A 26,079-nucleotide genomic window follows, 5' to 3' on the forward strand; every position below is an offset into this window, starting at 1 on the left:
TGCGTCAACCGTTTTCCCGTGTCTTAATAGGCCGTATTTTTTAGCGATTGCGGCGCCATGTTGGGGGGTACAAAAAGACGAGTAATATGCCAAAAATTGGATGCTGTTATGTACCCAATAACCTTATTGCAGCGTGCCATAGAATGTCAGTACGATGCATGGTATTATAAATAAGCATAGGCCTATTATATTCGGTCTTACCACGGGTCACTTTAATGTATTAGTATAGACATATCTTTAACAAACTTAACTTTGTTATTCAAGATTTTTCACTTTATTGAACTTGGACCTTGCCACAATTTTTTCCCTAAACATTTCTCCGTTGTCTTTGTTTTGTTGTGGGTTTTGTTTTGTTTTGTTTTGTTTTGTTTTGTTTTGGGTTTTTTGGTTGTTGTTGTTGTTTTTTGTTTTGTTTTGTTTGTTTCGGAGTTTTTTTTTTTGGGGGGGGGGACGGGGCATTGATTTATAACCACGTCCAAAAAAGGTAATCGGCGAGCCACTTTATAATGTCGGCATACCATTTTATGCAGCCACATCTTCAACATACCTCCTGTTTATCGCACTGTCACTGCGACAGCGCATTCTTCGGACAGCTTAATTTTCAACTTATATCCAGCAAATTGAGGAAACGAGATGTCCTGGCATTTGTTTTGAAATCAGTGGTGCTCAGTTGATATTTCAGTGAGCCAAGTGAGGTATCAATGGACAGCTGATGATTAATTCTTTAAGCTAATTTTATGATTAATTCCTTTTCTCAATCAAAGCCATTTATTTAGGAATACCTGATTGGATACACCCAATATATCATAACATAATATTTGCACACGCGTGCTCCAACGTGAACTATAAACTCGTTTATCAATGAAACACATTGCTGCCATTAGGCATTGACAGGCTGAATAAAGTTCAAAGTCAATGCACTGTGCATGCTAGACAGTGTACGTCTACAACACAGTCAGGTGCGTGTACTGCACCTGCAGGCAATAATAAGTCAAAAGTCGAGTCGAAATCATTACTGTGGCATCATGTCAACTCCCACTCTCCCTCTAGCGGGACACACATACCAGTGAGCCAAGTGAGGTATCAATGGACAGCTGATGATTAATTTTTGAAGCTAATTTTATGATTAATTCCTTTTCTCAAGCGAAGCCATTAATTTTGGAATACCTGAGTGGATACACCCTGTATAAAAACTCATATTTAATGTACTTTTTATTTTTTTACAGAAGGTCGGTCTATCAGTTCGCTTCTTTTTGTTGCATCGGTCGGTTTATTTTATCTTTTTTTTTTTATTTCGTCTTCGTATTGCTTTTTAAGCAAGTTTTCTTTGTTTGATACGCTCCTCGTTTTAAGTTTAAATGTGCAATAGTTTCGAAAAGAAAAGTAAATGTAATGTTATACATGGAGTAATAATCCATTTGATTAACAGCATAATAATATTTAGTGCACCTTAATGGAGAAAACAAATTAGAGATGTTAAGCTCTTGGCAAAAAGTTTGTTGAGGTACGCTTATGCGTTATCTAAATTATAAAGAAAATGACATTGTAGTGTTGTAAACCTTAATAACATTGAGACTAGCAACGCTAGTTGAAAATTGCTGGTTGGTTGCTATACATTTTTTTTTGCTCAGTATAGATCGTGAAATAGAAGTCTTTAAATACCTCTGAAGTGTGCTTGTCTGCGTTTTTAGAGCAATAATGTTTCATTTCGTTGTTCTAATTGCATTGATAGCTATTTTGTTTTATTTGTTGAGCGGGTACACCTTGCTATTATGACAGTAAAAGTACTACGATCTTGTCGTTATGTCTAGAGCGCTTTATTATAATATATGAATACAATTGTGATAAATATTAAGAGCTGATCAACTGTGTGGGGGGGGAGGGTTTCAAATAAAAGGAGGAAAATCACAACTGACGCAACTTTAACAAACCCGTTGTGTAAATCCCTTGTCAATTTGAAAGAGGGCGTTTTTTTGGTAATAGGACAAGCCTGAAACGGGACTATCGAAGAAGAGGAGTCTGCATTCTGCATGGTTTTGAAAATATAAGCGATTATTTTCAAGAAATAAAATCAAAATTGCCTTCGCCGGCCACATTACGATTTGCATACCCTCAAATTATCCGGTATTACCGAATTTTGAGGGCCGTGAACTTGACGATTTAAAAAAAAATGATGGAAGCCCTGCAGAGAACTGCGATCTCGCATTAGGCCAAATGTGGATGAAATTAGGCCCTAAAATGGCTCTACTTTGCAATGAAGCGTAGGCGTCCGTTTTCAAAATGGCGATGGGCTTCAGGCCTGCTTTTAGGGGTGATCATTTTTGGATGGACTATTTCCCCAAAAGTCGTTGAACCCCCCCCCCCCCCCCACCGCCGACCAAAAGAAACTGAACGCAAAACGAAAGATGATGATATGAGATAGGCTTCAGTTTGATGTGTGTCTCAGACAAATTGGAGATTCTGTGATTATTTTAAATAATTTTAGGAAGTGCGCGTAATATCACTGAGGCCTATGGCAGTCTATTTACTGGTCTGGAACCTTATACGCGAGGTGAAGACAACATGGCTGCGCCCATGGAATACAGTGTTAGATCACAAGAGGGCGCTGTAACCATTTGACGATGAGGTAAACATTATGTGATGTAATTCATGGAAGAAACTTCAGTGTCAGCTGTGTCAACATCAAAAGTATAGTAGTGATAACATTAAACACAGAAATTGACTGCACCGAACCGAATTTGAACTCTATAAGAAATTCAGACTCCTTGGTTGTATGCCGCAAGTGAATAAAATAGTGTCAAGCGGAAAACTGAAAAGCGGAATATGAGAAATGGGAATTTGCTAAAAATTTGCAGCCAGCACAACGACAGGGAAAAACCCAGGTACAAAGAAAGATTTAGAGATTCAGAATTGCAGTGGGGAACGGATAATTTGAAAGGATCAGCAGATAGTTTTCGGTAGGACGGCCCTTGTTAGAGTTGAACTGAACACAATTATCCAGAGTTGTATCATGATGACCAGCTTTACATTGAAAAAAAGTACACAAGGTGCTGGATTTCCCTTCTAAGCGAATTTCTCTTCTGAGGGATATAATGACCAAGGTCTGAAGTTTGACGGATAATATCTTTATGACATGATTCTCACCTGAGTTTGCCGGGCATATCTTGTAGGTTGCTACACAAAGTCAAAGTGTTAACGGATTAACTGTTTTGTACGTAACCGCCTATTGCCAAAATGCTAATCCCAACAGCGCATAATTATAATATGAGGCACGTTGATTACTGAAACTCACCATATTTCTTGTGAAAACCAACAGCACTGGTGGTTCGTTGTGGCCGGCTCTAACGACGAAATCGCTGTAATAATTATTGTTTAGTTATTGCTGCCGTGGTATTGCGTGCTCCAAACACTACGGGGACCTTCCACTTAGTCCTGAAATATGCATGACTATTATCAAAACATATTATATGCACACGCATGCTCCAACTTGAACTACAACCTCGTCTATAAATTATACACATTGCTGCCATTATGCATTGACGGGTTGAATAAAGTGCATAGTCCAATGCACTGTGCATGTCAGACAGAGGCAGTTTACAACACAGTTAGGCGCGTGTGCTGCACCTGCAGGGAATAATTAATAGGCCTAAAGTTGAGTCGAAATCATTACTTTGGCATCAAGTCAACTCCCACTCTCCTTCTAGCGGGACACACATACCGTCCGTACACTTCAACCAGTTGGATTAAGTTTTAAATATTTAACTTGTATGATAATATTGATACGAACATTTATTGCTGGTGTCTGCAGTCTTAATACAAAAACATGTAGTTGTGTTATTGGGTTGCTTTTGCGCGCGAAAAGATCTACACTGCTGGCTTATCATCACTAGACCACAATGTCGTTCGAACTCTTCAAACATGGGCGTCGCGGGGGGGGGGGGGGGGGCAAGGGCGGGGGGGCGCCCCCCCCCCCCCGGAAAGGCAAAAAAAGGGAATTAATTAACCGAAAATTTGTTGAGAAATACAAGAATTTTTTTGGGGAAAAAAAATGTTTTGCCCCCCTCTAGAAACAATCCTGGCGAAGCCCATCTCTTCAAATAGTACTATTCCACAGCTAGGAATTAACATATTTCTTTTTATTGTTTTTAAGACGATAACAATTCTTTCGTTGGATGATACAACCGGATCTGGTAAAAATAGTTTATTTACGGCGACACATGTCTTTATTGCGGATGCAAACTTACACTCTAAAAAAGCATTAGTCAGATTTGACTAGAAACCAGTCAAATTTGACTAGCCATTCAGGGTCAGCTGGGTGCAACTGAAAATCAGTCAATCTGACTAGATTTTTCCAGTCAGTATTATTGACTATGGAAAAGTAGTTATGCAAATAACTGAAATTGGAGTCGAACCCAACTACGTTTCTAGTCATAGTATTGAACTTTGCATGTTTAACTTAATTCCTATTCAATTTCCAATAACTGGGAAAACTAGTCAATATTTTGACTAAGTTGTTTTTAGAGTGTATGTAAAACGCTTTCCATCCATCCACCTATTGTTTTATGTTCCTTAACTTTCAGTAGCCGCGGTAACCGTTAATGCAAGTATATCAAAATATAAACGGAAAATTATATTCAAAATATAATCAATCATTTACTTACAAACGCTTCTTTAAAGGTTATGTGCGACATTTGAAAACATTCAAAAACAAAACTGCCAAACTATCATGAAATACTTTTCTTGACTGTAAGTGAGTAATAATTCTCAAGTATCCAGTGCCCCTACTGCCGAGTTTGATGTCAGAAGAATGACCATCATTTTCTCGCGATGGTTTGGACCAAATAAACAAAAAAACAGCTTTGTTTTCGCTAGTACTGCTCCCAACTTATCGACTTAACTTAGTTTACAATATTGTATACATTATCTGTGATAGAGAATTACTTCCCTGAGTGGCAAAATGGGGACCATACCACAAGAGGTTCCAAATCACATCATAATAAGCCCATTGGCAATTGGGGAAATAGGGCCATCAACAAAAACCTTGAAATATGCGTAAATATGGCTCGACCCCATGGGAAAGTGCACATGTAAACAAAGCCTGAAGTAGTTTTGTGTTGTGTTGGTTAGATGTAGTGCAGTCTCATTGCAATTTAATGGAATGGCATTCTGTAATTGTTTACTGCCCCAGCTATCTTGATAATTTGTAATTGGCCATGCAAGTGTCATTAACAGTGACTTCAAACGATTGAGTATTAGTTTGGTAGGTAGTTTGCTATTCATAATCACTCTTAGAGAACGACTCCGTTATAAGGAGTGAATCAAAATCATAAAATCACTATGATGCAAGACAGGAACAGAGTATATTTCCACCATACCATGTATTTGAAGTGTTCTGTTCATTCCTTTGTTTAATATTTTCATAATATCCCCATATCTTCCAGACGAAATAAAATTCAAATTGAAGAGCCAATTGTACATTAAAGGAAAGAAAAAGCACTGAGTATATATTTTAATGCCATACGGTTTTGTAATCTCAGGTTATTAGTTATGTTTTCACTTTCAGCATGGTCGGTGTGGTAAAATAAGAAACTGACAGAGCAAATGTTAATGTACTTAATACAAAACGCTATATAAATGGAATGCTAGAATTCCTAAACTTATTCTCAAATTGCCTGGAGAAAGCATCATACATTTCAAACTTTTTTCCGGGGGTGACATGTCCCAGACCCAATGCCTTCAAACACCCCCCCCCCCTCTTTATATCAAAACAACCCCACCCCACTCCCAGCCACGTTTCCTGAAAGCTTGACTCCTGATGCCTTGCCTGGCCACATTGCGAAAGTGGAAGATATAATGTTATCCCCCCACCCCCCCCCCCAAAAAAAAAAAAAAAAAAAAAGCGTTAGTGATCCTTGACAACAACTGCATGTACCGGTGTCACATGACATTCGGATTCCTATGATATTTCGCCCCATTTATCGATTTATTGTTGAACCCACACACGTCATCAGCCACTTTCCTTATTATCTTCACTTAGTCATGGGCAATAATACCGATGAGCAGAGTCACACTATAAAATGAAAGGAAAGCTTGGAAAGTATTATACACGATGCAGTGCATTCGAACACTGTATCCGGTTTGTGTAAGGGACTGCCTTACAGATGTACTGGGCAATAAAAACCTTTATTTTTTGTGGGGGGGGGGTGGGGGGGGGCTGGTTGTTTGCCATTATATTTGTTGAGTGTTTACCAACCATGTAGAGCCAAACTCATACAGCAGCTACAATTATGATAATCAATGCTGATAAATATAAAGAGCTGATCGATAAACTAAAGTTAAACAGTAAACAAGAAATAAATCTAAAACTATCCACGTCTTGTTATTTATTTATGTACTTATTTATTTTTTTGACGGGACATGCATGCAACATGACTTATTCTAGAAGAACAGTGTGCATGGTTCTGAAAATAACGAAAGAAATTTTCTAAGATTTTTGAGAATGCCTTCATTGCCATAGAGAGGCCATGCAAGCTTCAAATCACGTTACAGTTTACCATCTGTGTTAGCTATTTCTGTTCACCCACCGATGACTCACACGCAGTAAACGCGACATTGTACTGGTAGCTGGTATCTGACAATACTTTAGAATGGTGTTTTGGGAGCTTTTATATTCATGCGTACCACTAGCTAGATAATGGAGGACGCCACACGCCCCTGATTCATTCGTGTGCACATGAATGAATCAGGGGCGGATCCAAGAATCTTTGCAGGGAGGAGGGGGTTGATTATCAGCAAATAAATGTCGAATTGTAGCCAGGTTTTTTTTCTTTGGACATTAGACCCCATATAATTAATAGGTGAAGGTGTAGGGTGGGGGATGGGGGCTCGTACCTCAATGCTTTCAATTGGGACGTTGTTCAAATGCGACTAACTATAACATCATAATACACAATAAAAATACCACCGTAACCCAACTGGCTTTGTCTAAATTGTACGCACTGGCAGATATCATTACCAGAACTTTTGGGGGGTTTCAGAGAAGGTGGGGAATGGGTTTACGTTATTGTTTATATAGTTCTTATTAAAAAAAAAATGAGTCAGAGCTTGGGGGCAGTCCGTGACACCCCCCCCCCCCCCTGGATCCATGCCTGTGAATAGGAACGACTGTGGCGCGATCAAGCTAAACGAGATGAGAAGTAGCACAACATTATGAAACCAACATGGCTGCGCCCATGGGATAAAGTAACTTGTCCAAGAGGGCGCTCCTACCAACTTGCATTGCGTTAAAAATGTGATTTGATTAATGGCAGGAACTATAGTGAAACAGCTGCTTCAGCAATCAAACAATCAATATTTAGTGAAACAAATTAAATCACGATTTGATGCTGCGACCTCCGTAGCATCATATACTGATGTGTGAAATTTGGACTCTCTGAAATTCCGACTACTTGGTCGTGTTGCGTATGCCGTCATGAAGATTAGCATCATGAGGTGAAAGAGACGGGATTTCAAAGAAGTCCAGATTTCATTGGACACCGGTGCTCTATACTGCGCTATCCATCCCTGTGTTTGCGGTTTGCGGCTTATGGTGAGTAAACGGCCTTTGATTAGAAATAGTAAATTTAACCGCAAATAAACTGGCTGGATACCAATATAATTTGACAAATAAATTGACTAGTATAAGAGCGGGATTTAAAACTACGACATCCAATGCATTTAAGCATGTCGGCTCAAGTATCGAGCATTTTAATCTTTAGAAGGTACACTTTAAGAATATTTGCACCAATAAGACATTTCTTTATTCGTTTATATAATTTGGAAGTATGGATTTTTTGCACGCAATATTTTAGAGTGAAACCAAAGTCACCACAACAATAACATTTGAAAAGAGTAAGACACTTTTCCAAACGCTCAGGGGACATTGGTCCCAAAAACATGACAAACTTACCCAAACAAATAGCACGAGGTTCACTGACGTATGTTTGTTTGACATATTAATATTTTAAAAGAATATTTTCAAAGCAATGACGAAACGACAAATTTAAGAAATCTACAGCGAGACACCATGAAACACAAGGATTATTCCATAAACGTTTGTTTGTGCATTTTTTACACCTGACCTCTATAATTTGACATGTGATTATCATTAAAATTTATTTTTAAGCATTTGTTTACATTTGTTTTGTATGTGTTGTGCTGTACATAATCACATTTATCCGATATAAATGTAAAAGAGCTATGTTTTGCATAGTGAAAGTTATAGTCTTACTTGATTGTCATTTACACTTAGACGTTCATGTTGTACTGAAAATTTGTTATCACTTATTGACAAAAAATATGTTTGTATAGTGAAAGCAACACTTCAATTTGATCGGCTTTCTACATTTTGATGACAGTGTTGTAAACTTGTTTGCTTCTTCCAAGCATTGACCAAGTTCTCAGGCAGATGCCTTTGAAAAGGAAATATCTCAAGTAGCAAGATATTTTATCTAGCGTTATAATACCTAGTGCGTTAAACAGTAATGTTGATTAATTGATGTTAAGAAATCATTTATCTTACTAAAACTCTGACACGTAAAATACATTGATGGGGGGGGGGAATGAAACAACTAACATTTTGTCGACAAAGAAATGGATATCTAAATAAAAAAAACAACTCCATCAAATGAATCATAAGAAAATTTAAAATTTACAAAATCAGAAGACTGGTTATTCCAATGAAAATGTTGACATTTCTAACGTTGATCGTAAAAGCAAGGCATGAATGTAAGAAATGAAAATGTGGAAATTAAACGGAGTTCTTCAGACAATTTGAAAAACATACCACAATTAAGTAAGGCGAAGTCAAACAATAATTCAGCAATCAAAGATAATAACAATACCTGAGTATTAAACGTATCTGCCAATAATTAGGTACTCAAGGCGCTGGAAATTATGTCTATTTTTAAAGACGGGTAACTAAATTCTTTCAGAAATATGAGACCCATTATGTAGCACCTTATAATGATTTAATAGGTGCTGCGGCACATGTTGCAGCCACTGCCAGAAACAACGGGGCAAACCCCTGCTCTTGGCGATAAGTGTTACTGGGTTATTTAACTTGCATTTCACTGCACACGGGACCTACGGCTTATTGGTAAAGTGCCTTGCTCAGGAACACAAGCACCGTGTTCCCAAGGTCAAGATTCGAACCCATGTTCCACGGCACACGAGTCGAATACCGTTACCACTGGGCCACACAGCACCCCATCAAATTAATCATAATAATGAAAAACAAAACAAAAACAAGTGTATCTTTTCACCAATGCATCGTATAGCAGTCGTTTACAAATCTAATGCATAACGTAACACCTTAATTATGACAATATACTTGATTATCGTGGAAACTATATTCGAATATCTTTGTTGAGTTATTCCGAACAATACAGCTTTGCGAAACACCTTTTGTATTCAGCAAAACTGTAGAAGAAAAACACAAGAAATGATTCACTTGATGCAGTCAGCAAATAATCTATTCTTTGCTAAATTCTATAAAGCAGCTGTATACGTTTGACAATCATCAGTCGCAACACAAAATTGTTTTCTTTTTATGGTTACTTAAATAGCATGTATGTCTACATCTTTTAACATTTCCCTTCTTCTAACATTACTGCATATTCCTCTATACACATTTTTAGTGATAAATACATTCTACACTTATAATGCAATGATTTGTTTGACTTTTAGAAACAGAGAATGCCGAGTGTTGTTTATTGTGTACACTGAGTAGACGGACACCACTCCCATTTGAATGTCATGGAAAAAAGGAGGTTAGTTGGTCAAAAAAATGAAAATAAGGGATAACCTTAAAATACAATTCATCATACCCAACGGTTTCTCTCTGTATACATTAGCAATAAACGATTACTTAAAAAAAACACCTCTTTCTGCCACAAGCAACATTAAAAGCTTAAAATCATAATCTGAGGGTTAAAAACCCGAGAAAAGGATGTTTTGTATGTGTCATAAACGTATGTTATTTTTTGGTTCGATCACCGCAAGTCCGTAAAACTAACACCAAAAGGCCCTTTTAGATATGAAATGTTGCCGATAGCAAATATTTATAAGTACGTAATGAAGGTGGTAACTTTAAAATCTGAATCAAATACAATTTAGGCATAAGCTTTTGTAGCTACAGCTACTTCATCGGACACAAAGAAGAGAGACAGCATTAGTCAAAGTTAATAAACAAAGTTTAAACAAAGCCAGGTAGTGACTCATACGGTTCATCATATATGCAAGTATATGATTAATGGAACACATGACTGTTCAGATTCTTTTTACTAAGACACCTCAGCTTAATTAAGAATGAAAAGCGATTTGCCTTTCTTTTTTTCTGCGATCTGAAAGTGTCTCATCAACCGCCCTTGGTCGAGTTGCACTTGGCTACTGAATTTCAACATTGAGTGACCGTCTCATACCAGTTTTATGTTTTGAATCAGACGCATTTCCAAAGCTTTTTGAAAGTTAGATAAAAAAAAAGATTTCTCAACTTCTCATTGCCAATGGAGGTGAATATTGGAAGACTTTTTTTCGAGTTGGTTCAATCAATGTCTGTGTCAGACATTTCTTACAATCCAGCTGTTGCTATGGAACTGAATACTGTTCGTTGTTTTGTTGGGCTTTGTCGGTTTGTTGCCTAATGTTAAAGAAAACATTGTCCATGTCGTTTCGGGCATCTTGGGCTGTTGTTTAACCAGCTTTAGACTTCTGTTGCGTTTCTGCATCTGGCTAAGGTGCATTTTCTCAGCTCATTAATGCTGAAATACTCGCAAGTATCTCCCTGTGGCTAATCTTTGTGATGTTCTGAAACCTATATTTTTTCCTCACCTACTGCCTTCTCGGCCAAGAAAAGATCAACGCAAAGTTGTTCAAGAACCTCCTAGACAAACAATAACGTTTCGTCCAAACAAGACTAAAGGGGGGTGATTCTGTATCCTGCCTTATCGGACTTGGCTCATTCCACTTTGCCGATACCGCTTACAACAAAGAAACCTCGCCCATTTTCTCTACTTGTGATAGCTATGAATAAACGACCTCGCTACTTTGCTCGGTGGAATCAGCCTTGGATTCAACCTTCAAAGGACGAAGAAGTCCAAGTTCCTTTCAGTAAAACCTACTTCTAGACATTTCAATCTGTCGAAAATGTACTTTTCAATCTGAGTTAAAAAAAAAAAGACATGGTCAAGTGACGCCTGAAGGCATCTCTTTTTTGACCGACAAGATTGAGATCTGACAGAGAACTCCCAAGAGAGATGGTAGACATAAAATGTTTGGTTAAAAAAACACAACTTGGATGTAATAAAAGTACCAGAATGTCACATAAATTTATATATCCTTAAAAAAGGCTGACATTGGTGATCACAAATTACCTTGATTACCTCAAGCGGGTGTACGTGAATACAGTCAAATACAGATTTTATTTTTTTTTTCTTGTGAGTACTACACTTCATGACCATAACAATGAAAGAGTGCAAAGCAATCAGATATTTAATTTTCAAAACCTTCATCACCATCCAGGATTCACTTGAACATGCACGTGCCTTAGTCCTTATCCTCGGGCAATGGCATTGAAGTCCAATTTCCAGCACACACCACAGCTCCCATAGCAACACTCGAGGAAACACTGAACGGATTTGCTACCGACTCGACAATGCCGCTCACCGACCTCTTCCCCAGGTCAGCGTACTTTTTCAAGATTCCCTTCTTAGGGAGTTTCAAAGAAGCCAATCGTACATTTAGTGTGTCCATGCTGCCAATTTCTAGGGATTCCAGACTCGGCATGATTTCCGAATGTTTCATTTTTGTTTCGAACTCCTCCTGAATATAGTCCGATTTTCTTTGTTCTTTTTCACGGGCCGAAATATGAAAAGATTCAACAGAATAGAAGTACCTTAGACAGCTGCTGAGGAATCCTACAAACTTTTCAATAGGCGATCCATGCAGCAGATACAGTGTCTTCAATCTTGTACACCTGTGCTCATTACCCTTCATTTCCTTCTGAACTTGATCAAACCCTGCATCAGTTACTCCGTACAGAGACAATCTCAGATCGCTCAACTTGTTGCACTCTCGTAGAGGCAAATTTGTTACCGCCACAAAGTTTCTGTCATCTAATTCCTTATTCAGACGGAGATCCAGCTTTTTCAAGTTCGTGAGTTGATGAGCACTTTTCGCGAAGTCACAAATAGCGTCTGAACTCAGAATCGTCCCAACCAGAACCAGACTCTCCAGCATTTCCAGACGAGGTAGATAGCGAGCCAAGTCACTTGCTGCACCCGGTGAGTAGCACTCCCCTGCCTGTGAATGTAAAAGCTCATGTAGACCAAAAGTCTGCACAGTTTGGAGGACACTGATATCTGACATTCCAGGAGGAAACTGAGGCATGTCTTGGTTTCTGGAATGTATTACCTCTCACAACTTTTTTCGATACAGCCTGATCGTTGTCACCTCCAATTACATCATAAGATGCAATATCCTCATCTAATGACAAGTCAATAGATTCATTCTCATTGCCACCATCCTTGTTTGATGATTCGCTCACAGCTGGAGGTGAATACTGGAGGACTACCAGTGTCTGCGTTTGGCTGAGGCTCGTTTATGCTGGAATAAATCGCCATGGCATCGGTTGACAGTTTTGTAACGCCTTTCTGTGCTTCTGGAGCTCGTGCCTGTTTGGTTCCAGTTGAAGAGGGTTGAGTATCTTCGGTTTTTGTTTTCGAAGCTTTCTTTTTCGTCGTTTTCTCCATCTTCTTTTTCGTATTTTCAGGTTCCCTCTTCCGGTACTAAAATATTCCATGTATTCTACAAGCTCAGACCAGTCGTATTGACCAATCCGTAACAATTCAACCGACTTCACATTCAATTTGCTCTTATCTTCCGGCTGAGCATGTTCGAGTAGGTATGACAACAGACGCAGTTTGCAACTCGAAATCCCAATTAAGCGGACCCTTCCATCAGGAAAGATCGGTTTGAGCTTCTTGTTCAAGGCCCCCTCACACTGCCCCTCGAAATTCAGCTGGAAAAACAACTCTGTGAACTTTTGCAATTGCAACATATCATGGAAGGGCCTGGCTAAACTGTATCCCCTGCTGATGAGCTTCACACAATAATCAACAAGAGCTTCTCTGTCAAACTGATTATCCTGAATTGCAAACTGGAATACATTTGAAAACCTCTGGAGAATCTCCCCGTGGCCAAACTTCGTGTCTTTTGACAATGTCTACACTTGTTCTGTGGTCTGAGTGATAAACACAACAACGCAAAGCTGCTGGACGCCCTACCAACTACACAACTAAATGGGCAGCCGCCGGAACCGGAGCTCGCAGTTTCAAACCCCTCTCAAGTCCATTTCTTTGTTCAACCTTAAAATAGGGAAAATAATATTCCAGATTGTTTTCAGTTTTTATACATGTACAAGAAAATCCAGACAATTAAAATTTGTCAAAACAGATTCGTATGAAAAAAAGAAATGAAAAAATGAATAACAGTTATTATTGCATCAACAAACTGATGGTTTTCAAGCATATTGCTCATTCTGACTAAACAAATCCAGAAAATGAAACCTACGAAACTGTGAACCATTCAGAATCAAAGAACTTTGATTATTCCAATAAAAAAGTTACCATTGCGAACGTTTATATAAAAAGCAAGAAACGATTTCAAGAAATACATGTGGCAGTTAATCCGTAATGTCCAGATGTTACGACGAACCAACCGCACGTTCAAAAGCGTATAGTCAAACAATAATTAAGTAACAAAACGGAGGTCAAATTATCCAACTGAAAATCCAAAATCCCATAATCAACATTCACATAAAAATAAACTTCGTATTATTGCATCTTAAAATAGCAGTCGTTTACTAAGATATTTCATTACTTATTACTCAATGACAATTTGTTTGATTACAGTAGGGGAAATAATTTAATTTCAAACATCGTAATTCAGTCATATCTAAAGTTACAGCTTCTTAAAATACATCAAAGTTTACTCATCAAAAATAGTACAACATATAAGAAAAACACAAGAAACATTTCAATAGTGGCAAAAAGCTATCAGCTCAATATTTGCCAAATTCGTCTTACGCAGCAGTATACCGTTTGGCATTCATAAATTCAGACCACCCAGTTAATTATAGATTAACTGTCTTTTGTTTTGCTTATTAAACTGCCATTTCCATTCTTCAAGCATTAATTTACCTTCTAGGATTATTTTACGTTCCCTCTGTACATATTTTTTGCTGCTAAATATTGCCCCCAAATACGGATATTTGTTCCTGTGAATATTGCCGTTCGCAACACCGATTTTAAAGGTAAGAGTGCCATGCAATCTTCCAAAACTTCATCACCGTCCAGGAATTCACTTGAACATTAACTAAAGTGATTATATCGGGCATTGACAAAACAGCCGTAGATCCGGCATAAACCGCAGCTCTTGCAACGATACCCGCTGGAACACCTATCGTGTCTGCTATTTACTCTGCAATCTCGCTTGCCGTCGTGGATTTTTCATTCTCGGTTTCTGTCTTTTTCCACATGTCGATTGTCTCAACAATTTTCGACATGACTGTTCCCCTCTTCTTTTTAGGGAGTTTTAAGCACGTCAGTCTTGCCTGCAGTGTCTCCATGTTACCAATGTCGAGGGCTTCAAGATTTGGCATGACTTTCGGATTGTTCATATTTTGTTCGAACTCCTTCTGAATATTGTCCGGTATTCTGTCTTGTTTATAAGCGGCTGAGAAATGAAAACATTCAACGAAGTGAAAGTATTGTAAGCTGTTGCTGAGGAATCCTACAAACTTCTCAGCAGGTGATCCATGCAGAAGATACAGTGTCTTCAATCTGTCCCACGAATTCTCGCCATCCTTTATTTCCTTCTGAACCTCATCAAACCCCTCAATGGATACTTTGTACAGAGACAGTCTGAGATCCCTCAACTTTTTGCACTGATGTAGCGGTAAATTTGTAACCGCCACGAAGGCTCTATCATCAAACTGCCTATTCAAACGGAGATCCAGCTTCTTCAAGTTTTGGAGTCGGTGAGCCCTTTTCGCCAAGTCGCAAATAGCGTCTGAACTCAGAATCGTCCCAACCAGAACCAGACTCTCAAGCATTTCCAGACGAGGAAGGTAGCAAGCCAAGTCTCTTGCTGCACCCGATGAGTAGCACTCCCCTGCCTGTGACTCTAAGAGCTCCTGTAGACCGAACGACTGCACAGTATGGAGGACACTCACGTCTGACATTCCAGGAGGAAACTGAGGCATGTCGTGGTTTCTGGAATGTATTATCTCACACAACTTTTTCGATACAGCCTGATCGTTGTTACTCTCAATTACATCATCAGATGCAATTTTCTTATCTAATGACAAGTCAATAGATTCATTCTCATTGCCACCATCCTTGTTTGATGATTCACTCACAGCTGGAGGTGAATATTGGAGGACTTCCAGTTTCGGTTTATTGTCACCTTCGGTTCGTGGATCTGTGATTGTTTTTTGGTCAGCTTTGGATTTCGGTTGCTTTTCTGCGTTTGGCTGAGGCTCGTTTATGCTAGAATAAATCTCCATGGCATCGGTTGACAGTTTTGTGACGCCTTTCTGCGCTTCTGGAGCTCGTGCCTGTTTGGTTCCAGTTGAAGAGGGTTGAGTATCTTCGGTTTTTGTTTTCGAAGCTTTCTTTTTCGTCGTTATCTCCATCTTCTTTTTCTTATTTTCAGGTTTCCCTTTCCCGGTTCTAAAATATTCCATGTATTCTACAAGCTCTGACCAGTCGTATTGACCAATCCGTAACAATTCAATCGACTTCACATTCAATTTGCTCTTATCTTCCGGCTGAGCATGTTCGAGTAGGTATGACAACAGACGCAGTTTGCAACTCGAAATCCCAATTAAGCGGACCCTTCCATCAGGAAAGATCGATTTGAGCTTCTTGTTCAAGGCGCCCTCAAACTGCCCCTCGAAATTTAGCTGGAGACACAACTCTATGAACTTTTGCAATTGCAACATATCATGGAAGGGCCTGGCTTCACTGTATCCCCTGCTGATGAGCTTCACACAATAATCAACAAGAGCTTCTCTGTCAAACTGATTATCCTCAATAGCAAAGTGGAATACATTTGAAAACCTCTGAAGAATCTCCCCGTGGCCAAACTTCGTGTCTTTTGACAATGTTTTCATTTGTCCTGTGCTCTGTGTGATAAACACAGCAACGCAAAGCTGCTCAATAATCTCCAAGACAAAACCAACCCGTTCATCATTATGACTTGTCAGAGGGGTGAGCTCTGTACCCTGCCCTATCGGATCTCGTTTTGCCACATTTTGTTGCTTTTGCTTCCGCTTACAACAAAGTAACCCTGTCCGTATTTCTACTTCTGATAAATCTGCTTCAGTAATTTGTTCCGTAGATTCTACTTTGGACTCAACCTTCAATGGACGAATAAGTCCAACTTCTTTTGCAACTTCCAAGGCATGTCCTCCCTTATCTGACGAACTCAAGAAGTCCTCTTCCGCATAGTCCGCATAATTTAAACAACTATCAACGAGTCTTGAATAAACCACTCTACCAAGCTCTGCCAGTACGTTCAGTTGGTCTTCTGTGAGCAGACTGAGTTGGTGTCCCTCATTGACACCGACTTCCATCCCTTTCATCCTGTCGAACATACACTTGACCAATCTGAAGATCACATTTGACATGGTAACGTCAGGTTTGAAGGCATCGCCTTTTGTCCAGATTGACAATTGACAGAGTGCTACCAAGACAGCTGGGAGACATGAAATATCCGTTTGAAGAATTAACTCTTCTAGATATCGATGAAGATTTCGTTTGTTGTTTGTTGTAGGTGTTCTGGGTGTCTTCTTAGGATATCTACCAGTGACCGTGCTGTCCTTTGTTTCTGGAGGAGCTGATACTGTTAGAGAGTCTTCCGCCTTGGGCAGATGCTGCTCAATGTTTCTGTCTGCAGTCGAAGCTGATTTCGGTTCAGCTTTACTCTTGACTGCCTTGTGCTCAGGGGTAGCTTTATTCCTAACTTCAGCAGTATCCAAAACTACATTGATGTATTCCAAAGCATTTCTTAACGTAAAGCCGGTAATGATGACATAGCGCATGTTATGTTTATGTGACGCAGCTTTTGCAAGCTCTACGTTTCCAGTGGTCAAAACTAATTGACAGCCTAGAAATCCATTGTCGGTCATTACTTTCATGACAGCGTCGATGTCGTCCTTGTCGTTACAGTCATCAACCAAAACTGTCAGGTTGCTTTTGTCTCGTGCGAAGTGTGCATTAATAGATTCGGCCGAAATGTTTGCGTCTTTTGGAAGCATGCATTCAACGACTGCTTTACCGATGGTTTTATCTTTAATAAGCAACCAAGCTGGGACAAGAACAACTATCTGATCACTACCCCATAGTGCACCTTCCCTTCCCATGGCCCAGTCGTATATCAGTCTGTACAAAAACGTAGTCTTACCACAACCCCGTCTACCTTGTATTATAGCATGCTTACTGGCAAATTCTGGAATACCATCATCAAAGATACCAGACTCCGAGTCTAATTGATACTTTACAGTACTACCTCCGTAGGAGACATTGGCGAACATCTCTAAGGGTCTGTAGACTGTACTTATTGATGCGAAGCAAGCATCGTCCCCGTCAACCCATGGCGTAATAGGAATTCTGCCCAATTTGCTGATCACAAACATTTTGATCTTTGAGGCAAGCGTCTTCAAATCCAACTCCGGGACGGATTCTGTCGAACAATTACAGGAGAAACTTAACATGTTGAGTGCATATTGTCATGCACGTCTTATTGAACTCTTCAAACCAATCCTACAGTCACTGTATGTGTTTTATTCAAAACTGTTCGCGTATTTCGTCATAAAGGTTTCATTTTTAAACGTTTGAGGATAGACGGACTTTTAAGTATATTTGTAATTAAAACTTGAAACAATTAATACTTAATAGTGCCCGTGTTCTCTGGTCTGTGTATATCTAATCTTGTTAGCAATGTTGGAAAGTACAATCCAGTTTGTACTGACTTCAGCCAGGTGTATGGCACCAAGTACCGTGCCCACCCATCCTGATAAGCTAACAATGAAACAAAACAAACTTGTTCGTCGAAATAAATTGACAGGGATGCAAAATACAAGAGGCATTCCACTGATCTCTCTATAAAGACTATATAGAGATCAGTGAGGCATTCACTGACATTCGCTGAGATTCTCTTTTGACTATTCCTCTTTTTATGTTCCCCTTCAATTTTTTTACCTTGCTTATCCAGCCTTTTGTAATCACCTTTCTCCTTGTCTTCTCTAGAATGCAAAGATCGTCGACGCCGCTTCAAGATCAGGAAAACAACAATCCCAAGAACGATGACGAATAAAGTCACGCAAACAGCGATGACAAAGACATTGGACGATCGAGGACCACCGTTTGAATCTAATGCATACATGGAATCAAATGAAAATAATACTATTAACGCCACAGCTTTACCCAAAACAACAATGAGCGTTTTTTTTCTGTATCAAATGATTGCTTGAATCTAAGGATGCACTCCCACATACCTCTTTACACAATAATTTCCTTTACTGTTGACAGAGATAAATAGAAGAATGGTTTGGCATCCCAAAGAGGATTTAATAGCGTCATTCTGATGATCTTTTGCCAAAGCACATCGTTCCATGTTTCATCAAATTTTTCTTTAGCAGATAATTTCTATTGATCTCCTCACACGATAGAGCAGTCACTTGTTTCTTTCAAAAGATAAAAGTAAACATATACTACATTGTATTGATAAATACATCCACGTATGATAATTTTGATGAGACCAGCAACCGACAAACATGGTACCAAGATGTGACGTCATGGAAGGCATAAACTTACTCTCTATCAACACATCCACATAAGACCTGATCAGATTATCATTCGCAGGGAAGACATGACACCAGTATCTGACATCATCATCTTGGGAACAGTTATTAAAGAGCAGAGCGCCCTCCATTGATATGCCGAGGCAGTCCTTTCCAAGATCATACATCTTCTGGGGACCATCTGGTAGATTCAGTGTGCCGATCACAGTGGCAGACTCTGCATCATTGGCACCAAAGGACCAGAACAAAGTTGCCTTCGTTGTCAAGGAGATGTCTGAGAGAGCCGGACATTGAAGAGAAAATCTAGTTTCAGGTTTGATGGTCACGCTGTCACCTTCTTTAGCGCTACCTCCATCCAATGGAAAGCGATCCCCTATAGTAAGAAAGCATAATGAGAGAGAAAAAATAAGTTGGAAAGATGCCTGCATATGAAACCTTGCAGATATGACAGACAAAATGGTAATCTTCATAAAACTAGAAATCTGAAGTCTCAGCTGCAAGCTCAATCCAAATACCTACCTATCACTCGGACTTCAACATCTATCTGGTTTTCATCTCCCACAGCACATCGATACACGCCAGCATGGTCATCATCAACTGACTGAATCACCAAACCAAAGTCACTGGCGAGATCTAATTCAGGACTAGAATCGACGACACCAGTCGACAGGTTGTAACTGAGGATTTGTCGATCTGGGTTGTCGAGCTTACTCCACTCCACCTCACAAGCTGTGTCGCCAGGTGTCCAGCTCAGACAAGGGAGTATCTGCTGTGAGTCGTCTCGCAGGTAGAAAGATCTTTCCGAGGCCTTCAGTGCATCACTCGCTGATTCCATCTCGTCTACTTCAAAGAAAGAGTAAAGTGTGGAGCAACCGTTTCAAATCGATAATAGAAATTTAGTTGAGAAAATGTTTCTTGTTTAGTTTTCTTTCTTTCTTTTTTATTTTTTGTGGCAAAATTAACTTCGTCATCGAAAAAAGCACCACGTTTTCCCTTCGATTAACATACCTTTGGCATTACCTGATATCTGGGCATTGGTGTCGCAATTTCTGAGAGTACCATCTGACTGGAACACGTGACACCAGAATCTCTGTGCATCTTGCACGTCATTTAGGGAGTTGATTGTAAGTGAAGCGTCACTACCAACGTTGAAATCGGCGCCATGTTGAATCTGCAGGGTAGTACCATCGGAGAAACGAGCAGCTATGATCTGTGTATCTGTAGTGCCGCCCTCTCCCGTTGACCAATACACTACTTCTGGTGTCTGTGACGCGCACTCACACAGTAGCGTCTGTCTGCGTCCTCGCTGGAAACTAGCAGTGGAAGATGCCTGACCACTGCCTCCTGGAAAGGTGTCACCTGTTAGAGATGAATATCGGCTATTATTTGACTGTGTTATCGATGGAAACTGGAAAAAAGTGATATCTTAAGCCGCTAGGGTATTCTTGTAGAGCAATCAATAATAGTTTCAATGAGGGGAAATATGTATTGTAGAATTGAATATTATTATCTTCAATCTGCCTCTGCCTCCAATAGAGTCCGAATCTAATCACAAACTTTAGATAGGTGCCTTCTATACCCTCTAGGGAAATATTATGTCAACAATACCAAACAAAAAAAAACAGCTTACCTATAACTTGGATGCTGATTTCTTCAAGTCGAGATATTGTGTCACGTGGTAAGACTTGACAGAGATACCTTCCTCCATCACTCTCCTCGACACCTTCAATGACGAGGCTGAAACCAGACGTCCCGAACGCGTACCTGTCGCTCTCTGGGTAGTCTGCGTTATGTTTGTGAGTGATCAACGTTTGCTCAGGAGTCGTGGGACTGTCCTGTTTGTACCAAATGACCCGACTAATAGCCTCATCGGGACGAAAGGACGGGCAAGGTACTTGGTGCCACACGCCTTTTTGAACGTAATTGGTTGCACCAAAAGCACTATGAGTACTGTTAACTGAAAACAAATAACAACGTTGCATGTGTATCATTAATTATACAAAGTTCTTAGGAATCTGAAAGTTATTCTGTAAAAAAAATAGGGAAATAAAGACTGTGAATCGCTCGCTTAGACAATTTTAGTGCTATAACGGTTACAATATTAATCATGCCTAGTCTAAGGAATAACCTCTTGCATACAAGCGTCTATGGTTATTGCGCAGATTCGGTGATTAATTATGCAAAATAAGAATGCGTCTTGACATCTAGATTCTGACCATTCATCGCCTTCTATCGGGTCGTCCGTAACCCAATGTTCTTTTTAGAATGACAGCCAAACTGACCAATAAAATAAACAGATTGGTCAACAGTTCTGATCGAAATGACGTCACAGTTTCTAAAGTCGACTCCGATTGGCTGGCGCGCGGGGGTTGCGTAAGATTTGAATGTTACGATTATCAGACGATCGTTCGTGTGGCTCTGCACACGTGAATGTCCGATCCTCAGACTAAAATAGTAGCATGAGTGTGACCCATATCAAAAGTAGTTAGTTTTGGCTTGGTAAGAGGCTTATTAAAACATTAACAGTTTTGCACGTCCAATTTCGCAACATAATTCCTCGTCCATTTCCTGAGTTACAGAAAGTCGGTTACGAGTATCGTTTCTAATTCGCAGTTGGATCATTTTGATTTCGTGCAGGCCTAAATGTTTTCAAAATACGCGAGTGGACAATATTTTCGCTAAATTAAACCGCGTGTGAAAATACGTGTCAATTTTCCCGTGAAATTTGAACGAAGGTTTTGCAATGAGCAAGGTGTGAAAATGGACGAAAAATGACAATTAGACTCTTACCGGAGTTTTCTGGGCATATATTATAGGTTGCAGCACAGAGTCCAAGTGTTAACAGAATCATTGTTGTGTACCAAACCGCCATGATGCCCAGATGTTATCAAGTTCACTGCAGAAAAAGAATCATATATATACCATTGAGCATGGATTACAACTTGTGCATGCTGAATCACGATGTCACATAATATGCGAATGTGTTTACTGCGCCTATATGGAAACAGTCTTCATAATTATATTAGTCTTTTTAAAAAACAAATCATGTTTTTTTTTTCTGAGAAAATAGGGTACATAACATTGATAATCAAAAAAATGCTTGTACAAGGGATATCAATTTGGATCAGCTAAACTTAAATTTAAATACTATGGAATCGCCCTCAGTTAAAAAGGGAGGGGGACCCAATATCACAAAATCAAATCCTCTCTCTATAGGCTAAAACCTAACTACTACATAAAAGAAAACGTCACGGGCAAATCATGAACAAAGAACTGACAATGTTATAAACGGAGCGATACTTTTGAAAGGAAACAAACGAGTGAAATGACCGGAAACTCACATTTTAAACCCAAAGTCAGTGTACTTTAAAGGGGCGTTACGGCCCGGAATGCGCCCAATTGGGCTACAAAACGCGTTTTAAACGAAAGTATATAAACATTGGAAAGAACATTTTAAAGTGTGATACAAACGTCTACGGCCACTCAACCATCCTTTAAAAACTGGGCATTTTTTGTGTTATTATTGCGAGAACCATGCGAGAACGAATTTCGGGGGTCACAATAATGTTTATTTTGACCCCTAGAAATCGAGCTGTGAGTGTTAGTTTGTGAATCCTGCCGCAAAGTGGTTCGCATTTTGAGGACGTGAAAGAAACAATATTTTTGTATTGATGTCGTATGTACATGTATTGTGTGTCACCCACACAACGTGTATATTATATCATGATGTCTTGAAATATGCTTATGCTACAAATTGCCACATTTCAGCCGCGTCCAATGTAAACAACCGGGGTTTTTCGTCTTTTCTCAGGAACGGTAAGATGGATCAGTTTCCTTTCAACCAGACCTTTGAAATATGATAGTAAACAATCCAAAACATTCGGATGGAATTGTTTGTATCGGGATGATGTAAATCAATATTAGTATTTGCCCTCATCGACGTGTTAACACTGTATACTCAATGTGCTATCTCCCGACTAAAAGTTGGGGGAAAAATCACTCGGGTGGGAGTCGAACCCAGGACCTCCTGCTCTCTAATGCAGACGTCTTATCAGACGTCATTATGTTCTTGAGACACAATTTTTTTTAGTATGAATGCTAATTAAATGAACAGTGGTTACAGATGAAAACTGGTATGCAAATAAATAGATGTTTTCATCGGATGTCGTCAGCCTACGCCCCTACCTAGTGTACGCAAGTGCCTATTATTTGCTGTGAATTCCAATCAGCATAATATTCGTGTCGAACGTTAGATTATACCCGAACCACGCTCGAACTCACCATGGGGCCTAGTACCTGTCACAAACAACAACAACACCCGTTTGCTATGGTCACCTTAGTGTTTCGTATATTATTCCAAGTGGATAATCCAACAATATTTAGTCGGGTAAGATGAATCTCCAACGACGAAATCGTGGTGATTGCTGACGCAGTATGCAGTATTGCATGCAGGCCTGCGGGACTTTCCAGTTTTCACCCTCTTTATCTGCACACGCGTACTGCACCTTGACCCCACAGCCCACCAATAATGCTAGGCATCGTTAAATTTGCATTTGCACTGACGATGTGATTACAAGTTCACAGTGCAAATTGTGCAAATAACGGTGGATTCGCACAATGCCAGACATGTCGGTCTGCAACTCAGTCAGCTCTCAGGCGCGTACTGTGTGTCGCTGCACTGCAGACAATTGCTGTTATGCGAGTGCGACATAATAATACTCAAAAATCTCAAACATTTCTGCCAAAATTTCAAATACCATAGGCTCCCTCTAGCAATAAGCACATACGTACCGTCCGCACTCAGGGGAATTGTTTTAAATTGTACGACTTATTTGTACTAAAATGTTTATTGCCTGCATCTGCCTTACTCCGAAAAAAAGGGCATTTAATTATTGCGTTTGCGAAAATATCCACTCTGTTGGAACTCAATCCTCATGAGACCGGAACGACATTCGAACTTTCCAAATATATAATTTTATTCCATAAGGCCCAAAAAATGTCTCCGGCTTCTGGTATGGAGCTTGCCCCAAAAGTGGTGCGGTGACGACCTCATTTAGAAAACGTGTACAAAACGTGTTGCGAACAAATTAGTACAAACAAAGGAAAAGGGAACAGGAACAAATGAAAATCCTCGATTTACACCATAAACAAACGTAGGTGAGTGTGTGAGTGAGTGACTAACTGCTACAACAGTAGTAATGCAATATTTTTTTCCAAAAAAAGGGGAAATTACTATCATTTCCTCGCGATTGTTTGGACCAAACAGGAAAAGAACCTTTGGTTTTGAACACTGCTCTCGCCTGAACCCATTAAGTTTAGTTTGCAATCGCATACATTATCTGTGAATACAAATTGTTTTCCGGAGGGGCAAACTGAGATCTGATACAACAAGTGGGTGCAAGTCAAAATGTACTCAGTATTGAAGAGCATTTTGAAAGGGACGGCTTTCAACGGAAACCCTTTACTTTGCGTCGACAAAATCTTAAATAATGCATTTTTTTTACAGTGTGTTTTTATTACAATTATTAACAAACTGCCTTGGGTTTATTGTTTTGTTGCTCCTTGAACCGGAAATACATTTTTTTGGTCTTTGTGTGCGTTTGATTGGAAAATGTAATGGTGTCCGTTAACCTTTCGAGATCTTTATGTGAAAACAGAAATGCATTAATGAGGAACTAAACTCTCACGAACTGTGTTTCCTTTCTGTTTTGTTTTCAAATCTACGGGCATAGATTGACATTTACTGATCACTGTCAGTATTTCATTTTCAAGTTCAGAAACACAATGGATATGGGCCTCTACACGGAAAAATATTATTTACAAAGCCTTTTGTTCAACATGGCGCTTTTATTCTTCTTAACGTTATCCGTACTGACTTGTCTGCGTGTTTCCGAAGGTAAGCCCGTTAATCTTTATTGAACCAAAATAAAAGGTAATGCCAGTACGACTGTTTAGAACAATTTCTTGTGTGAATTGAAGAAAAGTAGATAATTTTGGCGGAGGAGGCTCAGATGCTTCGCCGTGCTAGCCCAAGTATATGTCTTTTTAATACTTAAAATCACGAGTTTATAGTGAAGCTATAGCCCTTGTGTGTATCAGCTATCTTAAATGCCTTTGATAATTCAGATGGGATAAGTGACTTCTTGTACATTCATACAAAAGAGGCCCTCTTAGATGGCCGCTATACGCATACGGTTTATTGCTGAAGAGTGACTTTGTGATCTTAGCACACAAGACAAACTGATGATTCACCCCCTCCCCATACACTAATGCGAATCTTTTAAATATCTTTGAAGCCGGAGCGGCACAACCCAAGATCCAGGGAGGAAACCTACGATATGCTACCGTTGGATCCAACATCACCTTCACGTGCGTCCTGTCTGGTGACGACCCTTTTTTTACAGTCAGATGGTATTTCAACAACCAAACGGTGACTCACTGCGGTGAGAATAAAATCTTTACCGACTTTAGCATCTGGAATGATACCTACAAGGCTTGCAGTTTGACAATCGACCCCGTTACGGAGACATCAGGGGGCCTTTACCTGTGTAAGGCGTTTTCCAATGAAGCAGGCCTACAGGAAGTTCAAGCGACCGTTCAGCTCCATGTTATCGGTGAGTCGAGTTATAGCAGAACGCTATCCCGTGACAACAGCGGATCCGGGGGGCGGGCAACCGGGGCCGTGCCCCCCCCCCCAAAAAAAAAACACCCATTTTTTTTAAATGACGTCGCAAAAAAAGGCTGGCACTGCGTACACCGCCATCTTTTGCTAAAAGCAAATTGGTCAAAGTGGTCAGAAAGTGCCTCAGATCGCACCACAGAGTATCTACAATCCATTTTTCCCCGGGCCCGCTAAAGGGCCCCGAAGCCCACGGCGTAAATATGAATTAACTTGTTTAGGGGGAACAACATTTTGTTTGCCACCCCCCCCCCCCCCCGTGTTCTGAGTCCGCCTTTGTCGTGTGATTTTGTTTGAACAACCTTTTTCCATCCTGTTTATATCCTTTCCCCAAACTGTACCTCGGACTATTTTTTATTTCCTCCACACCCCAAGTCCAAAATATAAAAACTGTACAAATTGGGAGATTGTTGTTCAGACTCCGCAAGTTTTGAAAACCACAAGAAAAAAAATGGAGAACCACTTTCATAGATTTTGAGGTGTGTTGTATTGTTTG

The 26,079-nt window shown here is 39.7% G+C and overlaps 1 protein-coding gene across 1 annotated transcript; it reads right to left on the minus strand.

Annotated features, from left to right (window-relative positions):
- Positions 1 to 14,512: 14,512 nt before the first annotated feature.
- Positions 14,513 to 21,776, minus strand: LOC119732152. The gene is made up of 7 exons (XM_038205564.1): positions 21,695 to 21,776; positions 20,535 to 20,861; positions 19,925 to 20,263; positions 19,424 to 19,744; positions 18,918 to 19,277; positions 18,303 to 18,473; positions 14,513 to 17,784 (listed from the first exon to the last, which is right to left on the minus strand). The coding sequence occupies exons 1-7, from the start codon at positions 21,774 to 21,776 to the stop codon at positions 14,513 to 14,515; spliced, it is 4,872 nt and encodes a 1,623-aa protein (XP_038061492.1).
- Positions 21,777 to 26,079: the final 4,303 nt, after the last annotated feature.

The sequence above is a fragment of the Patiria miniata genome, unplaced genomic scaffold (assembly GCF_015706575.1).
Source record: "Patiria miniata isolate m_02_andy unplaced genomic scaffold, ASM1570657v1 HiC_scaffold_1, whole genome shotgun sequence".
In the NCBI taxonomy this organism is placed as follows: domain Eukaryota; kingdom Metazoa; phylum Echinodermata; class Asteroidea; order Valvatida; family Asterinidae; genus Patiria; species Patiria miniata.